The sequence below is a fragment of the Sprattus sprattus genome (assembly GCF_963457725.1).
Source record: "Sprattus sprattus genome assembly, chromosome: 7".
Lineage (NCBI taxonomy): Eukaryota > Metazoa > Chordata > Actinopteri > Clupeiformes > Clupeidae > Sprattus > Sprattus sprattus.
Window position 1 is genome coordinate 26,713,618 of NC_137926.1, and position 19,795 is coordinate 26,733,412.

A 19,795-nucleotide genomic window follows, 5' to 3' on the forward strand; every position below is an offset into this window, starting at 1 on the left:
AAGCTTAGGACGAATATGGCAGAGGGCCTTGATACTGGCAGAGAGCCCAGTGACGGAAACTTGGAAAAATGTCTAAACTATTGAGTGCTCCGACAGAAACTACACACACTATGCAGTATCAATGTGAAGTCATGGAAATGGAGTCTGTAGGATGAAGATATGGTAGTTTGTAACATCATAGACTTATCTTCAGTCATAAGCAGTCAGCTGAAAACTGGACAATTATATTTAACCCCCAACGTACTTGTGTTAAGATGATTGCCACAGATAATACGAAGTCTAGAAACTCTTGACTAATAAACAAAGCCCTGCCAACAACATTAACAGGCATGCTCTTAAACAGATGATGCTCTGAGGAATGTTTGAATATAATACGAGTGAGCTTACACTGACCCCTGGTGGATTTTGGGAATACTGCAGTTCACCCACAATTGGAGAGTCTCTCTCACACACAGAAACACACACACACACTTTGTCATTACATTTGATTTTGTTTATAACAACAGATTCTCGGCTGCAAATGATAGTGTTACAGTCTTGAAGTGTTCAGAATGCTAAACAGTAATTTAACAGAAATTAAACCCTGGTCTTTCAAGTTTGTCTTAAAAATCCCTTTACAATTAAAACAAAAATTAAAAATTCTCCAATTATTTTACACAGAAAACTAAGTACAATTTTTCCAAATGAACTTAAGAACTGCACTTACACATTAAGACTGAGATGAAACTAAAGTATATTTCCTGAAATCTCACATTAAAACAATGATGTTAATCATAAAACAAAACTACATAGACATTCTTAAAAGAATGACAGTAGAATCCAAAACGAAAGGAATTTGACAGGAAGCTTGAAACCATGGTAGTGGATATAACGGCAGCCTACTGTAAAAACAGATTTGAGCAGTCACCCTGCTTTCTAAACATGAACAGCTAATGTAGAGAACCAGCCCTGAAATAGTTGAACTTGGAGTTCAGTTAATCTCCTCATGCCACATAAACAGGCTTCCAGGTTGTGTCTGAAGTGTGTCTAAGTGCCAAGTTTTGATTCAGCTTCCAGCTTCAGGTCCAGCATTGATAGGTAAGCACAGCCAAGACATCAAACCAGACGTGGAGATAGCCAGACTGGCCCCGCTTCAGATGTTGTTTTCATAGCCAAGAGAGAGGCCAAAATAATTATTTCCCTTAAAGCTCCTGAAAAGATCCTCAGATTGCTTAGATTCTGACCAAATACTGCTGACATGGCTCTGTGGGAGCAGAGTGTCTGTACAAGCCGCCAAAGAGAGGGTAATCATAAACAAGACCAGCTCAAAGAGAGGGTAATCATAAACAAAACCAGGCAGACACGCTGCTTTCCCATTAAAAAAAAAGCTGACCACATTTGAGCTGCTCAAGAAGTTGTTACTAAAACCATATTTACATTTTAGGGACAATAGGGACCATAAAAATTATAATCAATTAAAAAAAAGAAACACAACACATCCACCACATTCTAAATGACCATGCAGATCATGTGGATTGTGCAGGGCAGGGGGCATGAGGAGGAACAGACTGTGGTGGAGGACAACTGGACACGACAGGCTTCGAGCTTACAGCAGTCTGTGAAGATGAATACTACCCTATGGGCTATTGATCTGTTCTGGAGATTACGACCTGGCCTTAATCCAATAGATACACCACGACCCTCCTGACCCCATTCCCCCCCCCCCCCCCCCCCCCCCCCCCCCCGAATCATCCAGCACAACAAACCTGAGCGGAACGTCCTTCAGTTGTCCTTCCCCACATGCCCCTTCCGCCCCCATAACACAGACTGCCCGCCAACCCATGCACCCCGCACTAAGGCTCCATCACTGCAAGACATTAGCTACTGGTGCTCCTGTTAAAAAGGTCAGGAACAACACAAAGGGCTCTCTCTACAAGTGCTTCAAGCAGAGTGTGCATAAAACAATCTGTACCTCTTTCAGAGACATTCCTCTCAAACAAATGAGAATAAAAGTGTGTATGTGTCCCACACAATGTAGTGAAATGGATTAAAAGGGAAAAGGTGAGCAAGCATGAACTCTTGTTTCGTGTGTGGAGGATGGAAAGCTTGCGGCATGTTGTAGAATACGAGAGTGTGAGAGGTTTTGTGAGTGTGTGTGTGTGTGTGTGTGTGTGTGTATGTATGTACATGTGCTGGCATGCGTGGGGCACGACTCCTTCATCCACAGTCTTAGTATCTGGGGACTTTGGTGTAGTCTTCCTGCAGGACACTCTTGCACAAGCACATGGCAAGGATCATTCCCAGGAGCTGGAGAGGGAAATAAAACAAGTCAGGACCAGAGCAAACGCAGCACTCAAAGACACCCACCACAAACAAACACAAGCACACACTTGCATGAACCGCTAGTGTTACAAACTCTAAAAAGCGACTCAGTTTAGCTTCACTTCTTTTACAAGGGCTTCAATAACAGTGATCTGGTATCAGTGCCTTGCGCATAGGCTGATTACGTGTGCTGTAAGATTAGTAGTGGCGTTATGTTAATCAATTAGGAAACACGCAGGAGCATGCTAATGCTGGGATGCAGCTAGGAGCCATCCACCCACGACAACAGCCTTTCTGTGGGAAACACTGACTGAAGCAGAACAAAGCCGTCAAGGTTTGAATGGTTTGAGGCTCTAAAATGGTCCGCTGCTAAGCAGGCCAAATGTGTGCAGTGGTTAAAGAGAATCTCTGTAGAACTCTACGTAATTACAGTCATGTAGCAGGGGGAGCAGGCAGAACATCACAGTAATAAGGGCGGACGACATACACATTTCACAAACATCCACATACCTCGACCACAGCCACGCCGATGCAGATCCCCAGAATTACTCCACAGTTGTTGAGGAGCCAGTCCTCCACACTGGTTACACAACCCTAGAGGGGGAGAGGGAAAAGAGAGAGAGAGAGAAAGAGCGGGGTGGAGAGAGAGATGAATGAGGGGATGATCCTATGAGGACAGAGCTCCAGCCTCTCCAAACACAAGTGTTATTGTTGGACGAGGCAGTGGAGAGGAAGAACAACAGTGCAGGCCAGAGCCGAACACAATCATTTGGACACGGAGGGGAGAAAACATTGAAATGGTGGCTCACAGGAACAGAAAGGCAAAATTCACAATGACCCCCACCTTGTTAGAACAAACCACTGCCAACTGCTCTCAAGAAAAGAGGGGCAAGGATGCAGTCTTTGTTTGCTAGACTGACTGCTGTGAGTGATAAGGAGAACTATGAAAGGGCAGCGGCCTCTAAAAACACTACTGTGCCCAAAATATCTCATAATGATATGAAGGAGAGACTAAGAATACCTTTGCAAGGCACTATTAGAGGCTACCATAGTCCTGGCCAAAAACAAACTGTAAGAGTGGCTGAATAAAGCCACTACACTGCTACTGATCTACGACACAAAGAGTGTAAATAATTGAAACTAGCTTGTAGGGCAGGCCCCTCCTTACATCTCAGACCTCTTTACCCCTTATTCCACCTCCAGGTCCCTCAGGTCGTCTAACATGGGGCTCCTGGCTGTCCCGCCACCTAAGCTTATATCCAGGGGTGGCCGCACCTTTGCTGTTGCAGCCCCTAGGCCTAGACCGTGGAATAGCATCCCCCTCTCTATAAGGTCTGCCTCCTCTATTGAGTCTTTCAAGTCTAGGTTCAAAACATACTTTAAATCTTGAGCGTTTGGATCCTCCTGATCTGATTATGATTTTTGTACTCTTGCAATGTGTGTATTGATGCTTTTGTGGGTGTTTTGTTTCTGTTTTAGCTTGATTCTATATTTTATTGTGATTGCCTGCTCTGGTTGTACAGCACTTTGGTCGACGTGAGTTGTTTTTAAATGTGCTTTATGAATACATTAGACTTGACTTGGCTGAACACTTATTGTCCAGCACTTCTAATCTAGTTTGAACACTGGAATGTTGGTTTCTGCCAGTTCTATACAACTAAACCAATCAAAATTACCTTGTGCCGTTTACACAGACAGACAGAGAGACAGACAGACAGACAGACATACAGACAGACAGACAAAAATTGTTTGGAGAAGCCATCCGGGTGCACTGATAAAATCCAATCGCATCAGTGATGTACACTGGCTAGCAGTGGAATGTAAAGGGGGCTGACTCTGGCTGTGTACCTTAGAGTAGATAGGCCACTGAGGGGTCTCGGATTCACACAGTCCTGTCATCTGCAGGTCGCCTGGCTGCTGTGGGCTGATGCTGTCATTTCTGCAGGAGCAGGGAAACAGTATCTCTGAGCTGTTCTTTATCTTAATGTTGTCAGTCCAGTTTCCAGGGTCTGTCCATCCACAGCACTGGATCTAAAACAAGAAAGAGGGAGAGAGAGAGAGAGAGACATGGTTAGTTGCCGATACGGACAAGCAAAGATCTGTGTCAAAACACCATAACATCACCATGAGGTAATCTCTGCCTGACACCCAACACATCCAGCTCAGTACAAACCAAAGCGAGTGAGTGCTCACCGTCTTCTGGATATAGTCCCAGGCAACGTCGGCGGTCTTGTTCTCACCCGTGTAGTGCACTGTGATGTTGTTCACGATGCTGGCCATCTCTTGCTTCAGCTGAGAGAGAAGAGAAAACAAGAAATGCTTTAGAAAGGAAGCCATTTCTTATGACATTAAGTGGACCAGTATCACAATTGTCCCTTATATAATTTGAGCTGTATTTTCTACATACAGTCTTATTTTGAAGTCATAAACTCCAGGAGACATCTCACAGACGTTCAAAACAACATCAGTCATCATTACTTAATCGTGTCCATCTGCTTGTCTTTTGTCTATGGGCAGCATGGCAGTGTGAGCGCATGGACAGGTCAAGTCAAGGCATGGAGTTGAGATTTGGCAGCTGTTCAGCAAGAGACTTGGGAAGGGCAGCCCCCTTTTAAGTGGCTTTGTATGCTGGCTAGAAGCCTCGCCCTATCCTGGGGGAAAGCGAGTGCCACCCTGCCCTGTGGTGAATCAGTACCACGGTGAATGAGTGTGTGTGTGTGTAGGAAGCATGTCTGTGCTTGGCACTTGGTCTGCATAAGACTGGTCCTCCAGGTAATAGGGGTGAGGAGTAAGCTCTAATTACTGAGGTAGGGGAACTCTTAAAGTTCAAACCACAACTGCTGCCTCGCCCATGTGCCAAGTCATCATGAGTACTATCATTTGAGCTGATGGTAAACACACCAGAGTGTGTGTGGTTTGTGTGTGTGTGTGTGAGCGAGCGAATGTGCGGTTGAAGTGTGGAAGGTTGTTAAGGAGAATCATATGGAACCCAAACCAGCGTGTTCTGAGATGTTGAATCGTCCAATTATGCGCTACTCAAAGTAGCTCTGGCCACACCTTGCAGAATGATGGCTTAGAAACTGGCTTTCACATTGCTTAGATGTCCTGACATTTTCAGCTTAAACTTTGTTTGTTGAGTTTCACTTCCTAAAAGCCTTTGCCTGGAGAGGGCACTATACCATCATAAAAACACTCAAACCTGCCTCTTTCACCCTGCATGCATGCATGAATGCAAATCTCTAAGGTTGGGTTTACACTCATTGACAGAGGGGAAAACCACAGCGTGAAATGACGTTTGCACCCACGTTCTATAAATATGACGTCCCACCATCATTTCACAAGTCTGCCCTTTGCCCCAAAAGCAGTGGGGAATCGTGTGACAGTGGAAAGAATGCAACACACCACCCCCCTTAACCTCCACCTAGGAATCCCCCCACCCTCCATCCCTGGCAATGCCACTCACCAGGTCCCGCTGGAAGTAGACGAGCACGCCGGCCGTCACCTGGGCGATGAGTATGAGCAGCAGGCAGGTGAAGTACTGCAACAGACAGAGAGAGTGGTCGCTCAAATAAAAAAATATAAATAAAAAAACACTGCACTGAAAATGAGACATGATGTGCCATGGTGGAAATTACGAAGAAAAAAAAAGTCATGGGGAAATTTCTCTGTGGCTACCCGCAGAGACGCATAACATTTATGGCCTTTGGGAAGTTGTTGATTTTAAGTGGACAGGGAGACACTGAGTTGCATTGGAATACTTTCACTGATGGAAGCTTTTATTCCATTTATAGTCCCTTATTTTTATGCTCCAACTTTAATACAATTGAAAGTTCATGGCATTAATAAATGATGGCAGCTCACACTATGTAACCCTTAAATGCACTACACATAGTGTTATTATTATTTAAAGAGGATCTTAGGAGAGACAGTTGTACATGTTTGGGGTTAAAGGGAGGGGTCCCTCAACTCTTTACACAAGGGGCTGACAGCTGGTCCATTCAGCTGGGTAAATGGGTCAAATAGTTCAACGTTACACCCACCGACCCCCGGGATGGGTTTAACCCTTTGAAGGACACTGATCCACCATCAGTTCCCCTCCCAGACCCCTAAATCTCATGGGCTTATCCCTGTAACCCCCCCACCCCCCTCATCTCAACAAATCCACCAGCACGAAGCCTTAAAGAAGCCACAGGCAAAGCCCTTTTTTGCTGAGAGAAACGCATACCCATACACACATGGCTTTGTGACCTTGTTTGAACTGGTTGACAATCCTTCACTGTGTATCCGCTTGTGTGGAGATCCGGCTTTGCCCTCACCAACCTCTCAAGGCTACAGATCCATCTCTGCGCTGTGCTACGAGCTTGAAACGTCTGTGACAGAATGAATCTGTGTGTGTGTGTGTGTAGGTGTAGGTGTGTGTGTGTGTGTGTGGGTACTCACCAGCCCAAGGAGGCAACGGATCTCGTAGATGGAGCCGACACAGCCCAGGAAGCCCATGAGCATGGAGAGTCCGCCCACACCTATGAGCATATAGGAGGCCACCTTCAGCGTGTTGGACTCTTCCTCTGCACAGGAGAGAGAGAGAGAGAAAGAGAGAGGGAGAGAGGGGGAGGGAGAGGGGGGGGGGGGGAGAGAGAGAGAGAGAAAGAGAGAGAGAGACACGTCAACAGGATGAGGTTAACCAGCCTTACCTGAAGAGTCTAACTGACATAAAGCCTAAAACTGGCTCAAAAGATCTACAGTACAACCCAACCCTATTTGACATGTGTTGGATTTTAATCATTTATTGTGTGTACTGGCCAAAATGTGAAGCACACATAGCATGTTCATCGTGAGTGGAGCCATGCTTGGCACCGGGAAGTTCTGTTTTACAACCAACTGGAGGAAGAAGAATAGATGTGGGAAAGCCAGCGCGTGGAGCAGTGGGACGGCATCTTCCAGGCCGGATGCTGGTGCGCTGGGAGTTAACACAGGATGGGGCTGAGGAGGAGCCGGAGGAGTCAGACACCAGACTTTATGGATTTTGCCAGGTTCTCACTCCTGCTATCTCGCCTGGAGCATCTCCAGAGGGCCCTGCTGTGCATCCTCCAAAGCAGCCCTGGCGCAGTGGATGGTGTCGGCCCCGTCCCAAACCGCTCACTACAGGGCCAGGCAATCTGACGGTCTCTGGAACTCTTCTGCTCCTCTCTAACTCCCATAATCACATCAAATCCTCTGCAGCCTTCCACACACACAGCTACTTAAGCACTGCTACGGAGCAATTCTGAGCCGCTACACACAGCTTGTTTTAAGGTATTAACGTAAACATGGTTCAAGCCGTGAGGTTTTGAATCATTTGAATCATGTCCAAAACAGCTTTGCAAAATCTCCTATAAAAGCATGTCTGTAAAAAGTTAGATTGAGACATTGATTATTATAGCCACATACTGTACAAAAATATTATTCTTGCCATAGATTTAAAGTGTGGGTGTAGTCTAGAGACTCCATTTTGTGTCAAATCCAGTTTAAATGTATCCAAGGAGACTGAATGCAGGTCTGCATACTGATTACATCTTTATCTACGCACAGGACCACCTAGCACACATTTTTCCACTCTCTTACACAAACACAGACGAACATCTGTGTCCCTCTGATAATTTAAGGCCATAGGGTACTACTAAAGGCTCCTACCACAGACTATATATGTAGAGCTAAGCACTGGGTGTGTATGGAGGCCCAGGGGATCATTTGAAGCACATGATCAGGCTATAAATTGCTCAACTGCATGTACCACCATGAGTTCCTCAAAAAAAAACACAGATTGACTTTGGCTTGCTCCATATTCCCAACCAAATGGATATTTGGGTACCAACTGACATCAAACTAAATGTGAGCCAATGTAAAGTAGCCAGCATAACTGGCCTGGTAATGTATAAGGTCTGTAACACATTCAGTATATTTTTAAGCTACACCAAGCATAATGGTTTAAAAGCTGAAACTCCTACTTCCTCCTATGTGGCAGCATCTGTAGATGACAATGTGAAATCACATCTTTCCACTGAGGTCAGCTCATGTTTTTCCTAGTGAACACTAAACCCTCTCCTCCCTCTTGCTCTCTCCCTCTCTCTCTCGCCCCCCCCCAACTTTCTCCCTCTCTCTGACTTGGCAAGTTTCCATATAGGTCGGAAATGGAATTCCAAAATAGTTTCTCTCTGGTGTGCACAGAAAGTTTGACATAAACATAGCTACTATGACAAAATGCATCTTAGAATTTCCATAGATTAACCTTTGCACCCATATAGGGTCAGAAGGAACATATTCCTTAAAAAAATGTTCTCATACAGGCCAGAGATTAAGTCATATGTATGACCCTTACAGAGCCTTACCTTAACATGGTAATGGCACTCAGTGTCTATAGGGTTTCACACAATACAAGTGAAATGTCTTTCAGAAGCACACTTGACCTCCACAGATGCCCAGTGGTTCATGTTGACACCTCCCTTAAGTCTCCTTTTCTTCCACAAAAATGACTACATGTATTTTAACAGAAGAAATCATTCTGACATTTTACTCCGCTGGGATAAATATGCTACCAGGGTCACTAAACAATAGCAAACTAGGGAGGGAACCTCAGAAATAGCAAAAAGAGAAAAAAATAGACCAAGAGAAAGAAAAGGCTCCTTTAAATAGAGCAGAGGCAGCTGTTGTGAAATGCTCTATTAATATGAGCGGCAGAGAAGCGGGACGAGGAGAACAAGAAACACCCGCTGGAAACTGAAAACACACAGAAATCCTGTTTTCCACAAGCCTCTGAGGGACTTCAGAGCAACCAGCTCCAGAGTCAATAAACAAACAGGCCTGCTCACGCAGAGCTGGACACACGAGACCCACGCAGGAGCCCCACGCCAGAGCCAGTGTCCCGCCCAGCCTGGAAGCGAACTGGGGTGGGGATCTCTGAGAAAGCTGGGGGCGTTCATCCTCCAGGTATCAAGGGCAGGTTGGAAGTGAGCCAGGTCCCAGCCATCTCTAGAGGGACTGGTGGGTCGCAAAAACAATGGGGATTCGGCAACCGTCAGGATGAGACAGGCCAAGACAAACCAGATAAGCAGACTCCAAGGCAAGGCTGGATGTGGTCCAGCAACGGCTATCCTCTTCCAACGATTTACGAGAAAAGGGAGAATGGAGGGAAACGAGAGACAAAAGGATGAGCCATTTGGTAAGCGGCTCAAATTCTTCTGCGCTTTGGTCAAAGTGTCACTCATTTGTTAACTCCTCAAGGACATCCAGCATAAATAGAGATTTTTTTCAGACACTTTCGAAGTCTCTTCAAGAAACAAACGTCTTAACAGATAGTCTTCCGTCTCATATTCAGTTTCAAACGGTCCATATTACATTTGTCTACTAATGACTTACATAGAAGGTACACTGAAAGATGGGAAGGAGTGAGGGGGGGGGGGGGGGTGTTGCAAATGACATCCAGGGTGCACAGAGTTGCCAAACGAAACTCTAAAGAATCATTCATACACCCGATTCGTCTCAGCAAACTACTGCTTTGGGCTGTGCTCCATCTGCGCCAAACACATTGGAAGCATTTATTATAAATCAGGGAGATTTATGCAAGTTTCCATCCACTTCTCCTGGATTCCAGCAGGGCAGGGCAGGGCCAGGCTGAATAAATTCAGCTGTTGGAGCCCGTCACTGTGGAACATGGAGAGATTCAAAAAAATCAAAAATAAGGCAAAACCAGCTTCAGCTAGCTGGGGGGACAGGGCTTCTGGGGGTGGGGGGGTGGTGATGTAAAAGGGAAAAGAAAAAGGGAGGGGAGGGGATAAAAGAAAGTACTTTTTCCTGCCCTGCGAAGTCAAATACCTTCTTGTCAGCATTGAGCTCTACCATGATGTGACCGAGATACATACACTCCCGAGGGTATTTAGCATTTTCCTTTTAACTCTGAGCCCCTGACTCAGTGTGTGATAGAGAGACAGAATGAGAAAATGTGTAGGGTGTACTCTGAGACGGACTTCTCTACCACCTAACTGTACTTTCCGTCAAGAAACCTCTCCCCCAGCTGCAATGGAAACACCGCAACAGGGAGATAGCGAGGGCAGATATCACACCATACGCAGGGGGGGCGTTTGGTCGGCGAGCAGAGCCTCCGAAAAGCCCTGGCTGTGGGTTGTAGAGAATGCTGTTACACATACAACATTCACACCCGCATAGCAGTCCCTCACAACGTGCTATGCAAACACGACACATAAGAGCAGCTAGAAGAAGAAGTGCTCAGCCGTAAAAAGGAAATGTCGTATTGAAAGGGAAGGCAGCCTTTTCTAAAGGAAGTCAGCAGGAGGGGAGACTTGTGCCAGCCAGCAGTGATGTGACGCATCGCTCTGCGCTGGCGTCCCACGGGGAGAGCCGCTGAGTTAGTGGTCTTTGAAGAGAGGGCCTGCTGAGGAGACGCTTAGCAGACAGCCGCTCTTCCTGTCCAATCCCCGGGCCAGACCAGTGACCTGCTTTTTTTTCTTTCCCTCTCGGTGGGAAGGGACAGCCTTGCAGTTTCTCGTCTGTGGGCTCATATTTTGGGTTTATTGCTTACATCCTTCGGATTTTACAGCCCTCTTCCCTGGGGACCAGCGAGAGGCACGGAAGATTAGATGCAGTGTGATGGATTTTGTAGAGGGGGGTTTGGGGCTGGTTTAGCAGGAACTACTGCAGCCTTTGACTCTCAATACTGTCCAGTTCTGACTGCTGTGCCGTACACCAAAGATACAGAGACCAGAGAACACAAACTTATTTGGGTACTTACGCAGCACAGCAATGAAGCTCTGGTTATCCAACAGGATCCACAGCCCAAAGCCCATGATCAGTGCTCCAAACAGCTAGCAAAGGGAAGAGAAAAACAAAGAAATAAATTACTACAAAAGAATGTGTTTGGCTGTTCTTGTTTGTGAGTGAGTTAGGTAGTGTGTGTGTGTGTGTGTGTGTGTGTGTGTGTGTGTGTGTGTGTGTGTGAGAGCATATCCAACACATCTGGGACTGATCAGGTCTTCCCCCACAGAGCAAGGCCACATGACTGGCACTGATGCCACATCTGCTTGTAACTCTTCTCTAACTAACTCAGCAGCACTATTTTGGTCACTTGCTTTTCCAACACTCTTCACTCCTAACCTCCATAGTTTTCCTCTCCTCCCCTCCAGCTTCACCATATACACAGTTTAATAACTCTTGCTAGAGTTTCTGTCTGTCTTACAACCATCAAAGGTACGCTGGGCTACTCTTTCCTGCTGGGACTAATGTGTTAATGAGAGGAGAGCTGTCTCTAAATAGGGAGCTTTTCAGACAGAGGCTTGGGCCAGACGGGCAGGGGGGGTCGAAGATGTCTGAGAGTGGACAGCTCTCCTGTGGTCTGCAGTGGGCAGGTCGAGGCTCAGGCAGCTCTGGGGACCAGGGGAGGAGGGAGGCGGAGTGACTTTGTGGAAAGAGTAAGAGCTCGAGCGGTAGCAGCGGTGGAGGCCTGCTAACTAATTAAAGGGCCCTGCTCAGAAAAGCAGCGAGCCGAGATCTGAGAGATTCACCACCTCACACACACACACACACACAGACACACACACCACACACACTAATGAGCTCCAGAGAGAGAGAGAAACCTCATCATCACATAGGTCCTCAGAGCAGTCATTAAGGGGCTCATGCAGTCCACACTTCCCACACGTCTAACCAGAAACTTCTCTCGAAAGTCACGTACGCATGCACAGCGTTGCGATGGGTAGAACACGCCGCACAAGTGTTTAGTGTTTCCTTTCTGAACAGAGGCCCTTACTTGAGTGTGACCCACTTATGAAGTATGTAGTGTATTCCTGAAATATTCCTGACAGTGCAAACAGCTGCTGTGTGGCCAGGCATGTCCGAGTGGAAATATGTGGCTATGGAAGAGAGTGGAGGGAGCAGAACTGGAAAAGAAATGATATGCAAATACCTGCTGCCTGGAACTGCAGATAGTCAAACTACGGCATACTCATTTTACTAAAAACTGGCTCACAAGTGAAACTGATAGAGACAGGGGCTGGGACATTGCACAAGTGCACAGCATGCAGTCTTCACAGAAGGCACACTAGAGGAGAATTGATGGGGAGTCATATAGCTACAGTAAAGTAGGGATGTGTGAAGATGTGTGCAGATGTGTGTGCATACTCACAAAAAAGAGGAGGTTGAACAGGAACAGGAAGTACTTGGTGGCCGTGATGCACCCCTTCCCCATGGTAACGCCTCTGGAAATGAGAGTCAAAAGTTGATGAACATAGCTGAAATAAAGCGAAACTTGGGTACAAAAAAGATTTAGAACACACTTTGAGTCCATGTGGAGTTGTGACATCAGACAGAGGCATGTCAGAAGCCTCACACTGAAGGTGTATGTGCTCCACTTGAGTCCTTACCCAGCAAGCAAGCCTCCACAGGCCCTATACGGGCCCCCTTAGGGCTGGCACAAGGGCCCTTTGAGGGCTGCCCATGCCGGGCCCCTGAGCTTTTGCTCATTGGCAAAGTGCCGGCCCCTCATTGCTGGCCCTGCGTTGGCAGCCCTAACACAGCCCACAGGAGCCCTCACAAGGCCCACGCAGGGCCCCTGAGCTTTTGTTCATTGGCCAAGTGCTGGCCCCTCAGTGCTGGCCCTGCGTGGGCAGCCCTAACATAGCCCACAGGAGCCCTCATTAGGCCCACACAGAGCCTGCACTCATTTTTGGCTCATTTATTTATTGAATATATTTATATATAATAGTAAAACATAAAAGTGAAAGTAAAAAACTGGCACACACACACACACACAAACTCTGAATTTGATCTCTGCATTTTACCCATCCAGGGTAGAGACTCACACACACTCTGAATTTGATCTCTGCATTTTACCTATCCAGGGTAGAGACTCACACACTCTGAATTTGATTTCTACATTTTACCCATCCAAGGTAGTGACACACACACACTCTGAATTTGATCTTTGCATTTTACCCATCCAGGGTTGTGATACACACAGCACACAGTGAAGTGAAGCACAGCACATTTTTCCTGCCGCTTGGGGATTGAACCGATGACCTTACGCTTTCCAGCCCAACACCCTTACCAGTAGTCCACGTGAGCTTTGTCCACCCAAACTCAAAAGTTATACGTTTTCTACCTCGGAGTTTGGTTTGACAAAGCTCAATAATAATAATAATAATAATAATAATTCATTTTTTTATAGAGCTTTTCTGTATACAAACACACATACACACACACTTGTATTAATAAAGTCTTTAATTTGAATTCCTTTTGGCTATTGTACATTTCTGACTATACAGATGTTAGTTATGCTGTAACTGCATCCATTTAGATTTGCAGAACAAACACTTTCTATTTTTTACTATCATATATAAATAAATTCAATAAATAAATGAGCAAAAAATGAGTGCAGGCTCTGTGTGGGCCTAGTGAGGGCTCCTGTGGGCTATGTTAGGGCTGCCCACGCAGGGCCATCACTGTGGGGCCAGCATTTTGCCAATGAGCAAAAGCTCAGGGGTCCTGTGTAGGCAGCCCTCAAAGGGCCCTGCGTGGGCAGCCCTCAAAGGGCCCTGCGTGGGCAGCCCTCAAAGGGCCTGCGTGGATAGCCCTCAAAGGGCCTGCGTGGGTAGCCCTCAAAGGGCCTGCGTGGGCAGCCCTCAAAGTGGGCAACCCTCAAAGGGCCTGCGTGGGCAACCCTCAAAGGGCCTGCGTGGGCAACCCTCAAAGGGCCTGCGTGGGTAGCCCTCAAAGGGCCTGCGTGGGCAGCCCTCAAAGTGGGCAACCCTCAAAGGGCCTGCGTGGGCAGCCCTCAAAGGGCCTGCGTGGGCAGCCCTCAAAGTGGGCAACCCTCAAAGGGCCTGCGTGGGCAACCCTCAAAGGGCCTGCGTGGGCAACCCTCAAAGGGCCTGCGTGGGTAGCCCTCAAAGGGCCTGCGTGGGTAGCCCTCAAAGGGCCTGCGTGGGCAGCCCTCAAAGTGGGCAACCCTCAAAGGGCCTGCGTGGGCAGCCCTCAAAGGGCCCTGCGTGGGTAGCCCTCAAAGGGCCCTGTGTGGGCAGCCCTCAAAGGGCCCTTGTGCCAGCCCTAAGGGGGGCCATATGTGGCAGCCCGCACAGGCCCAGCATGGGTTTTCTGGGCAGCTTAGACTTTGTTGGGCTATCCGGTGACAGCCCGCAGTGAACCCAAAGCTGCAGGCCCCGCTTGGGCAAGCCCACACCGGGCCTGTGTAGGACTGGTGTGGGCTGGCCCTAGCCCACAGTGCCCACACCGGGCCTGTGAAGGATTGGTGTGGGCTGGCCCTAGCCCACAGTGCCCACAGCCTGCCTGCATGGGGCCGGTGGAGGCTTGCTTGCTGGGTAGCCTCTTTTGGCAAGAACAACTCATGTGATTTCAACTGACGACCAAATACAGACAGTCACTGCAAGTAGTTTCATTCATTAGAAAACAATATTAGTATTACATATTAACAATATCTCAACATTGACTGTCAGCTAATGGCGGACATGGCAACTTATCTAGACAATACATTTGTGTCAAAAAGAAGATTTCAGTTTTGTGGTTATGGTTTCCGTTTCAGTCCTCTTGGTTATAGTTACGGTTTCTCTGCCGAAGAGCTTCAGGTTGAATGAACCTGCAGTTACCTGGAGCTGCATCCTGCACACTTGAGACATGAAAGCCTCTTCATTTCCTACTAGTTCTCCAGTGCACTGTGGGCCTAGAGGTGCAGTACAGCCTAGAGACGTCTGCCCTGCGCATGTCTGTGTGTACAGCCGCGTGCGTGATGTTTTTATTGAACAAATCAACCACAGCTCATAGGCAACACAGAGGGAGGCAGTTAACGTGGCCACAAGAGAGGAGGCCGTGGTCAAGCACACAACCCGTCATCACACATACGTATAAGAGGCCCCGCAACAGACCTCAGCTACAGTGAAGGCTCTTTTACAGTCCTGTTTATGGTCTATTTGAGGCCTCAAAGGGACCACTACAAGAACACGCTAACTTGTGTTTAATAGCTGAGATCATGTCATGGAACTATTTTTTTGTTGTGTAACTGGGAAACCATACTTGCTGCGGCATGGGGGTGGGGGGGCTGGTTAATAGTTCCAAGCAGTGGCATACTGACTGATTGCAGTCCTAGAAGGAATGCTGAAATATCAACTGCAGAGGTTGTAATGGGCTGGTGTAGCAATAGCCCACAAAGTAATCCTCTTTCCCTTAATAAGGAAGGGGTGCCGCATCACACACAGAACACAAGGCAAACTCAAAGCTCCTGCACTCAAAGCCTGCTGCTCCACTATTTGTTTCACTTTGCATTCACAAGGCTCAGTGGAACACAGCTTTGTTGAAACATGTCAGCACCATATATGAAATGAATACCCAAGATAATAGGTTTGTGTGTGTGTGTATGTGTGTTTGCTAAGGATGTGACCCACCCTGTTTCTTCTTTCTCTAAAGGCAATATTAACAAATAATAATTAAAAGGCAGTGGGTGTAGCGGGCCAAAACAAGAAAAATCACTCTTTGTGAGACTTGACTCATTCCATGTGTGCTCGATTGCACTTTTTTTTTGGGGGGGGGGGGGGGGGGTAAAATCTGTCTCTTTACCAAATAGGCAGCACTCAGCACAACTCAAAATGCACAACAAATGTCTGGCAGCTATTAACATCAACATCAGTTGAGAAATGTAACGGGTGGATGTGGTTACATGCAACAGTCAGGAAATATGAGAGTGCAAACACCCTACAGTCTAAATAAGAGACTCAAGGTTTCTCTTCTGGCATCTGCCAAGTTCAAGACCATCTTGGTCTCTGTGGAGAAACAAAAACCAAAGGTAAATAGGGGAGCCAAAATAAGGAGGTACCACAGAAAACCTTTGCTTCAGTAGCAAACATGGGTGTATAATTTGCCAAACGTCATCAGACACACTGGAGACTGCCTACTCCTTAGGGGGACCCATTTCTTGAATCCTTGCTTCAACTGATGTTTCCTATAGAAGGTGTATTGTTATGATTTCTTTGCTGGTGATATAAGTGAGTCATTCCTTTTTAATGAAAGATGAATTTGCAATACGGCCATATAAATCTGTGTGCCTGCGTGTGTAAATGATTTCTGTTTTTATTTCTTGAGCACTGGCAATAACAACAGCTCTTTGCTGACTACTTCTCCTGTCTGATTAAAGAAATGACTTTCGAGCTCTGATAAGAGGATCTGATAAAAACTTGGGTAAAACAGTTTCGAGCAAAACAAGCAACCAGGTGACACAGCTGGTTACAATGGGAGGATTCTTAAAATAGGGTCAAAGTTCTCTCCACAGACATTGATACTTCCCTTTCTATGATAACATGGGCAGTGTTTTTCTTTCTATTCTAAATGGGCTCTCAGTAATCATAACGGTAAAATCAGATCCACAGGTGCCACTTGGACCTGAACTTGGCCTATGCTACACATGATTGCAGCGGGCTGAAAAACAAGCCATTTCTACAGACACAGTGTGGCCATTCTTCCTATGGAATGAAGCACTAATTTCTCACTACCAGTATACCTAATCGAACCATTTCAAATGTTGGTGCTGTCCAATATTGCAGATTTTGCACAGGACACCCAACCACAATACCCATTTTACTCCAAATACACCCCCCCATGAGTTTGCCATTACCCCTCCTGGTCTCTACCCAAAGTAACGGCATGCTACCCCATTCTCCCCTCACACTCACTCACGCACACACTCGAAAACACACCAAACAAAGGACGCCTTCTCCTAGGCTTTTTAGCAAAGGACAAAGGGGAATCTGAACACACCCAAAGCAAGCTTTACCACAGCAGCGAAAGGAGTAGGCCTGTAACTGGGTCTGCTTTCCCAAAGATGCTTACTAAAAGGTCAGAGGACCTGAAATTTAATCCAGGATAACAGAAATGGTTTGAGGAAGTCTTCTTCCTAATCTGCTCAAGTAAGGGAAACTGAGGATGGGGTGATGTAATTAGAGGCCAGACGGATCCCATCAGACAGCTTGGTCTGACAATTAAAACACAGGCTCACCAATCCACAGGACGACAACAAAACATTCAGGAACAGCACCAAAGCACTAACAATCAAAAATGGAGGGATCTGCTTTCCAACAAAATACACAAAATATCCATCGTTTCTCAATGAAATGTATGGCCCACTCGAGAGGATAAACAATCTCATGCTTCACTCTTCCTGAACTCTTTTCTCCCCAAAGATGAGAACGGTTAGCTGGTGCAGTTGACTTGGACTTATCGGACACATTCAAGTTCCAACCGGTCACTCCCACCCGAATCAGCACAGCATTGTTCTAATGGTCAAGGCAACTGTGACAAGAGTAAGACAGGAAGCCCGCACGATACCAGCGTGTGCTTGAGAGATCACCCAAGTGGCCCTTCAGCCTCACCACTCAGCAGCGGCATTAGGCGGGGGGGTGGGTTGGCAGACGAGATTCCCCAGATTAGGCCTTTTGTTTGGGCGCAGAGAGGTCTGGAGGGGGCCATGAGGGAATTATACTAAGCAGTCCGTGTGACCGGGGGACCACTTATCGGGCGACAGCGGTTGAGATTGGCCAAAACGACGGCGTCCTTATGCTGTGGGCTGAATTTTTCAGCAGCCCGATCAATTTTTCAGGAGTGAGAGGGAGCAAGTGGCCATATGCTGGGCTTCACTGAGACAGCAGGGACATTTATCTCCGATTTGGCACAAAAAGGAGAGTGAAAACTGACCCACTTGGTCACAGTGTGCTTACTGCTTAGCAAAAAGAAAAGAGAAAGAGAGACGAGGAAGAAAATGAAAATGAAAGAAAAAACGGTAGGGACAACCAAGGGGAGAGGGATACTGAGAACCGAACACATGGCAACAGGGACTTTCCTTTGGGATGTTCTGATAGCATGCCCACCCAGCTGAGGTGAAAAAGCATTCACTTTGACTGCTGAAACCTCAGAAGAAAACTGAAAATGAACAGTGGGGAATCCCTTAAATGAGATCATGTTAAGAGAGGTCTGAATGACTGGTAGGACGTTGATGTGGGCCTGATTCTCAAATGTGGAACAATTACCTGTGTGAACAGGTACTTTAAAAATAGGACTATAACATTACTTTTAAGGCAAAACGTGTGAATGCATTATGTCCACTAGTTGAGGCTTTGAATCCAGAGCGGTCAATGACAGTTTACAGTCCAATTAAGACTTGATGAATGAATTGACGAGATTTATTTGCCAAGGACAGGTGTTCTCAGATTCATCATCAGTGTTGAAAACACTTTTCACAGAGGATAAATAACAACCATTACAATAGCAATGCTTAGTGGCCATCCGATGTCTAGGTTCTTCACGGCCAGTAAGGTGGACTGACTAATGTTTGATTGATTTAGCAATGACTGGTACCCCTTTAACCGTGCCATGGGAAATAGACAAGTTTGAAAATGTGGGATGATAGGGGTTATGCGCAACATTCTTGATTTTCTGGCAAAGTTGAAAGGTAAGCTTCACAACCATTACTGAACGCAAGTGGGCTCATAGCACCGTTACTGAAAGCAAGTGAGCTCATAGCAAAGATAGTTAAGCTAGCACGGCACAATGTTAGCCCTTTAGGACATCAATAAAGCTGGCACAATCAAACGTAAATTAGACTTTCATTTTCATTATAAAGGTCACCTTTCTCAATGACATCTAGTTAATGGTCTCGGTGGTCAACGAAAACGTAACTTTATTTAAACAAGTTGCCGAAACAGCAAACCAAATTTGAGGTCTGACGTAGCCTAATTTACAGTAACTTAGAGGAACTTGGCACCTGTACTAAATTTGACTGGTAACGGTAACAGATCATGGTCCTTTCACATCATTCTTGAATAACATTACAGGCATGCCACTTTATATAAATATATATAAAACACAGCAGAAACAGAAAAGCAATAAGTTGTTTGTTATACAACATTAACAGTTAGTTAGTTTAACTTCCGTTGAAGTTAAGGTTTACTTTGTAACATTGCTTGACGTTTCGTTGGCTAAAGTTAGCTAACTTTTCACATTACATTCAGCATTTGCCTAACGTTTTATAGCGTTAACGTTACCACCTTACAGACAAAGAGGTGCAACATTTATCTTCGCTGTGACATTTTCATATTGTTCAGGATATCAAGTCTCAGAAAGACAACGAAAACGCCGTACTTACGTTCGTTATTTAAAAAAGGAATACAACTTTGACAATACTCTTCGGCCTTCTGTCTGTCTCAATGTACTTGTAATGAGTGTCAGGATTACACGGAGCAAAGCATGGGAAAGCGTTCTGGCCCCCCTACACCCCTCCCCTGCGCGCGGCTAGACGTATTAACCCTTTCCTAGCTCATGCTATGTAACTTTACGGTGTTTCACTGACTTTAATAACTATAAGTTAGAGTAATTCAGCAAATTCGCTACATTATGAAAAGTGAGATTATAGGTTTGTTCCCTGTCCTGCAAGAGCTCTCCTATCCTACTTCTT

The 19,795-nt window shown here is 46.2% G+C and overlaps 1 protein-coding gene across 1 annotated transcript; it reads right to left on the minus strand.

The window, feature by feature from the left end:
• Positions 1–1,814: 1,814 nt before the first annotated feature.
• On the minus strand, positions 1,815–19,556 carry cd82b (CD82 molecule b). The gene is made up of 9 exons (XM_080842701.1): positions 19,487–19,556; positions 12,473–12,545; positions 11,084–11,156; positions 6,742–6,866; positions 5,765–5,839; positions 4,495–4,593; positions 4,150–4,332; positions 2,812–2,895; positions 1,815–2,286 (listed from the first exon to the last, which is right to left on the minus strand). The coding sequence occupies exons 2-9, from the start codon at positions 12,533–12,535 to the stop codon at positions 2,209–2,211; spliced, it is 780 nt and encodes a 259-aa protein (XP_080698827.1). The 5' UTR covers positions 12,536–12,545; positions 19,487–19,556; the 3' UTR covers positions 1,815–2,208.
• Positions 19,557–19,795: the final 239 nt, after the last annotated feature.

Bases quoted from the DNA above. Each gene is read 5' to 3' on its own strand.
- cd82b (XM_080842701.1), bottom strand. From the start codon at position 12,535: ATGGGGAAGGGGTGCATCACGGCCACCAAGTACTTCCTGTTCCTGTTC. The intron at 5,840-6,741 runs GTGAGTACCCAC...TGTCTGTTGCAG, and splicing joins TCCGTTGCCTCCTTGGGCTG to TACTTCACCTGCCTGCTGCT. The intron at 4,594-5,764 runs GTGAGTGGCATT...CTTCTCTCTCAG, and splicing joins TCTACTTCCAGCGGGACCTG to CTGAAGCAAGAGATGGCCAG.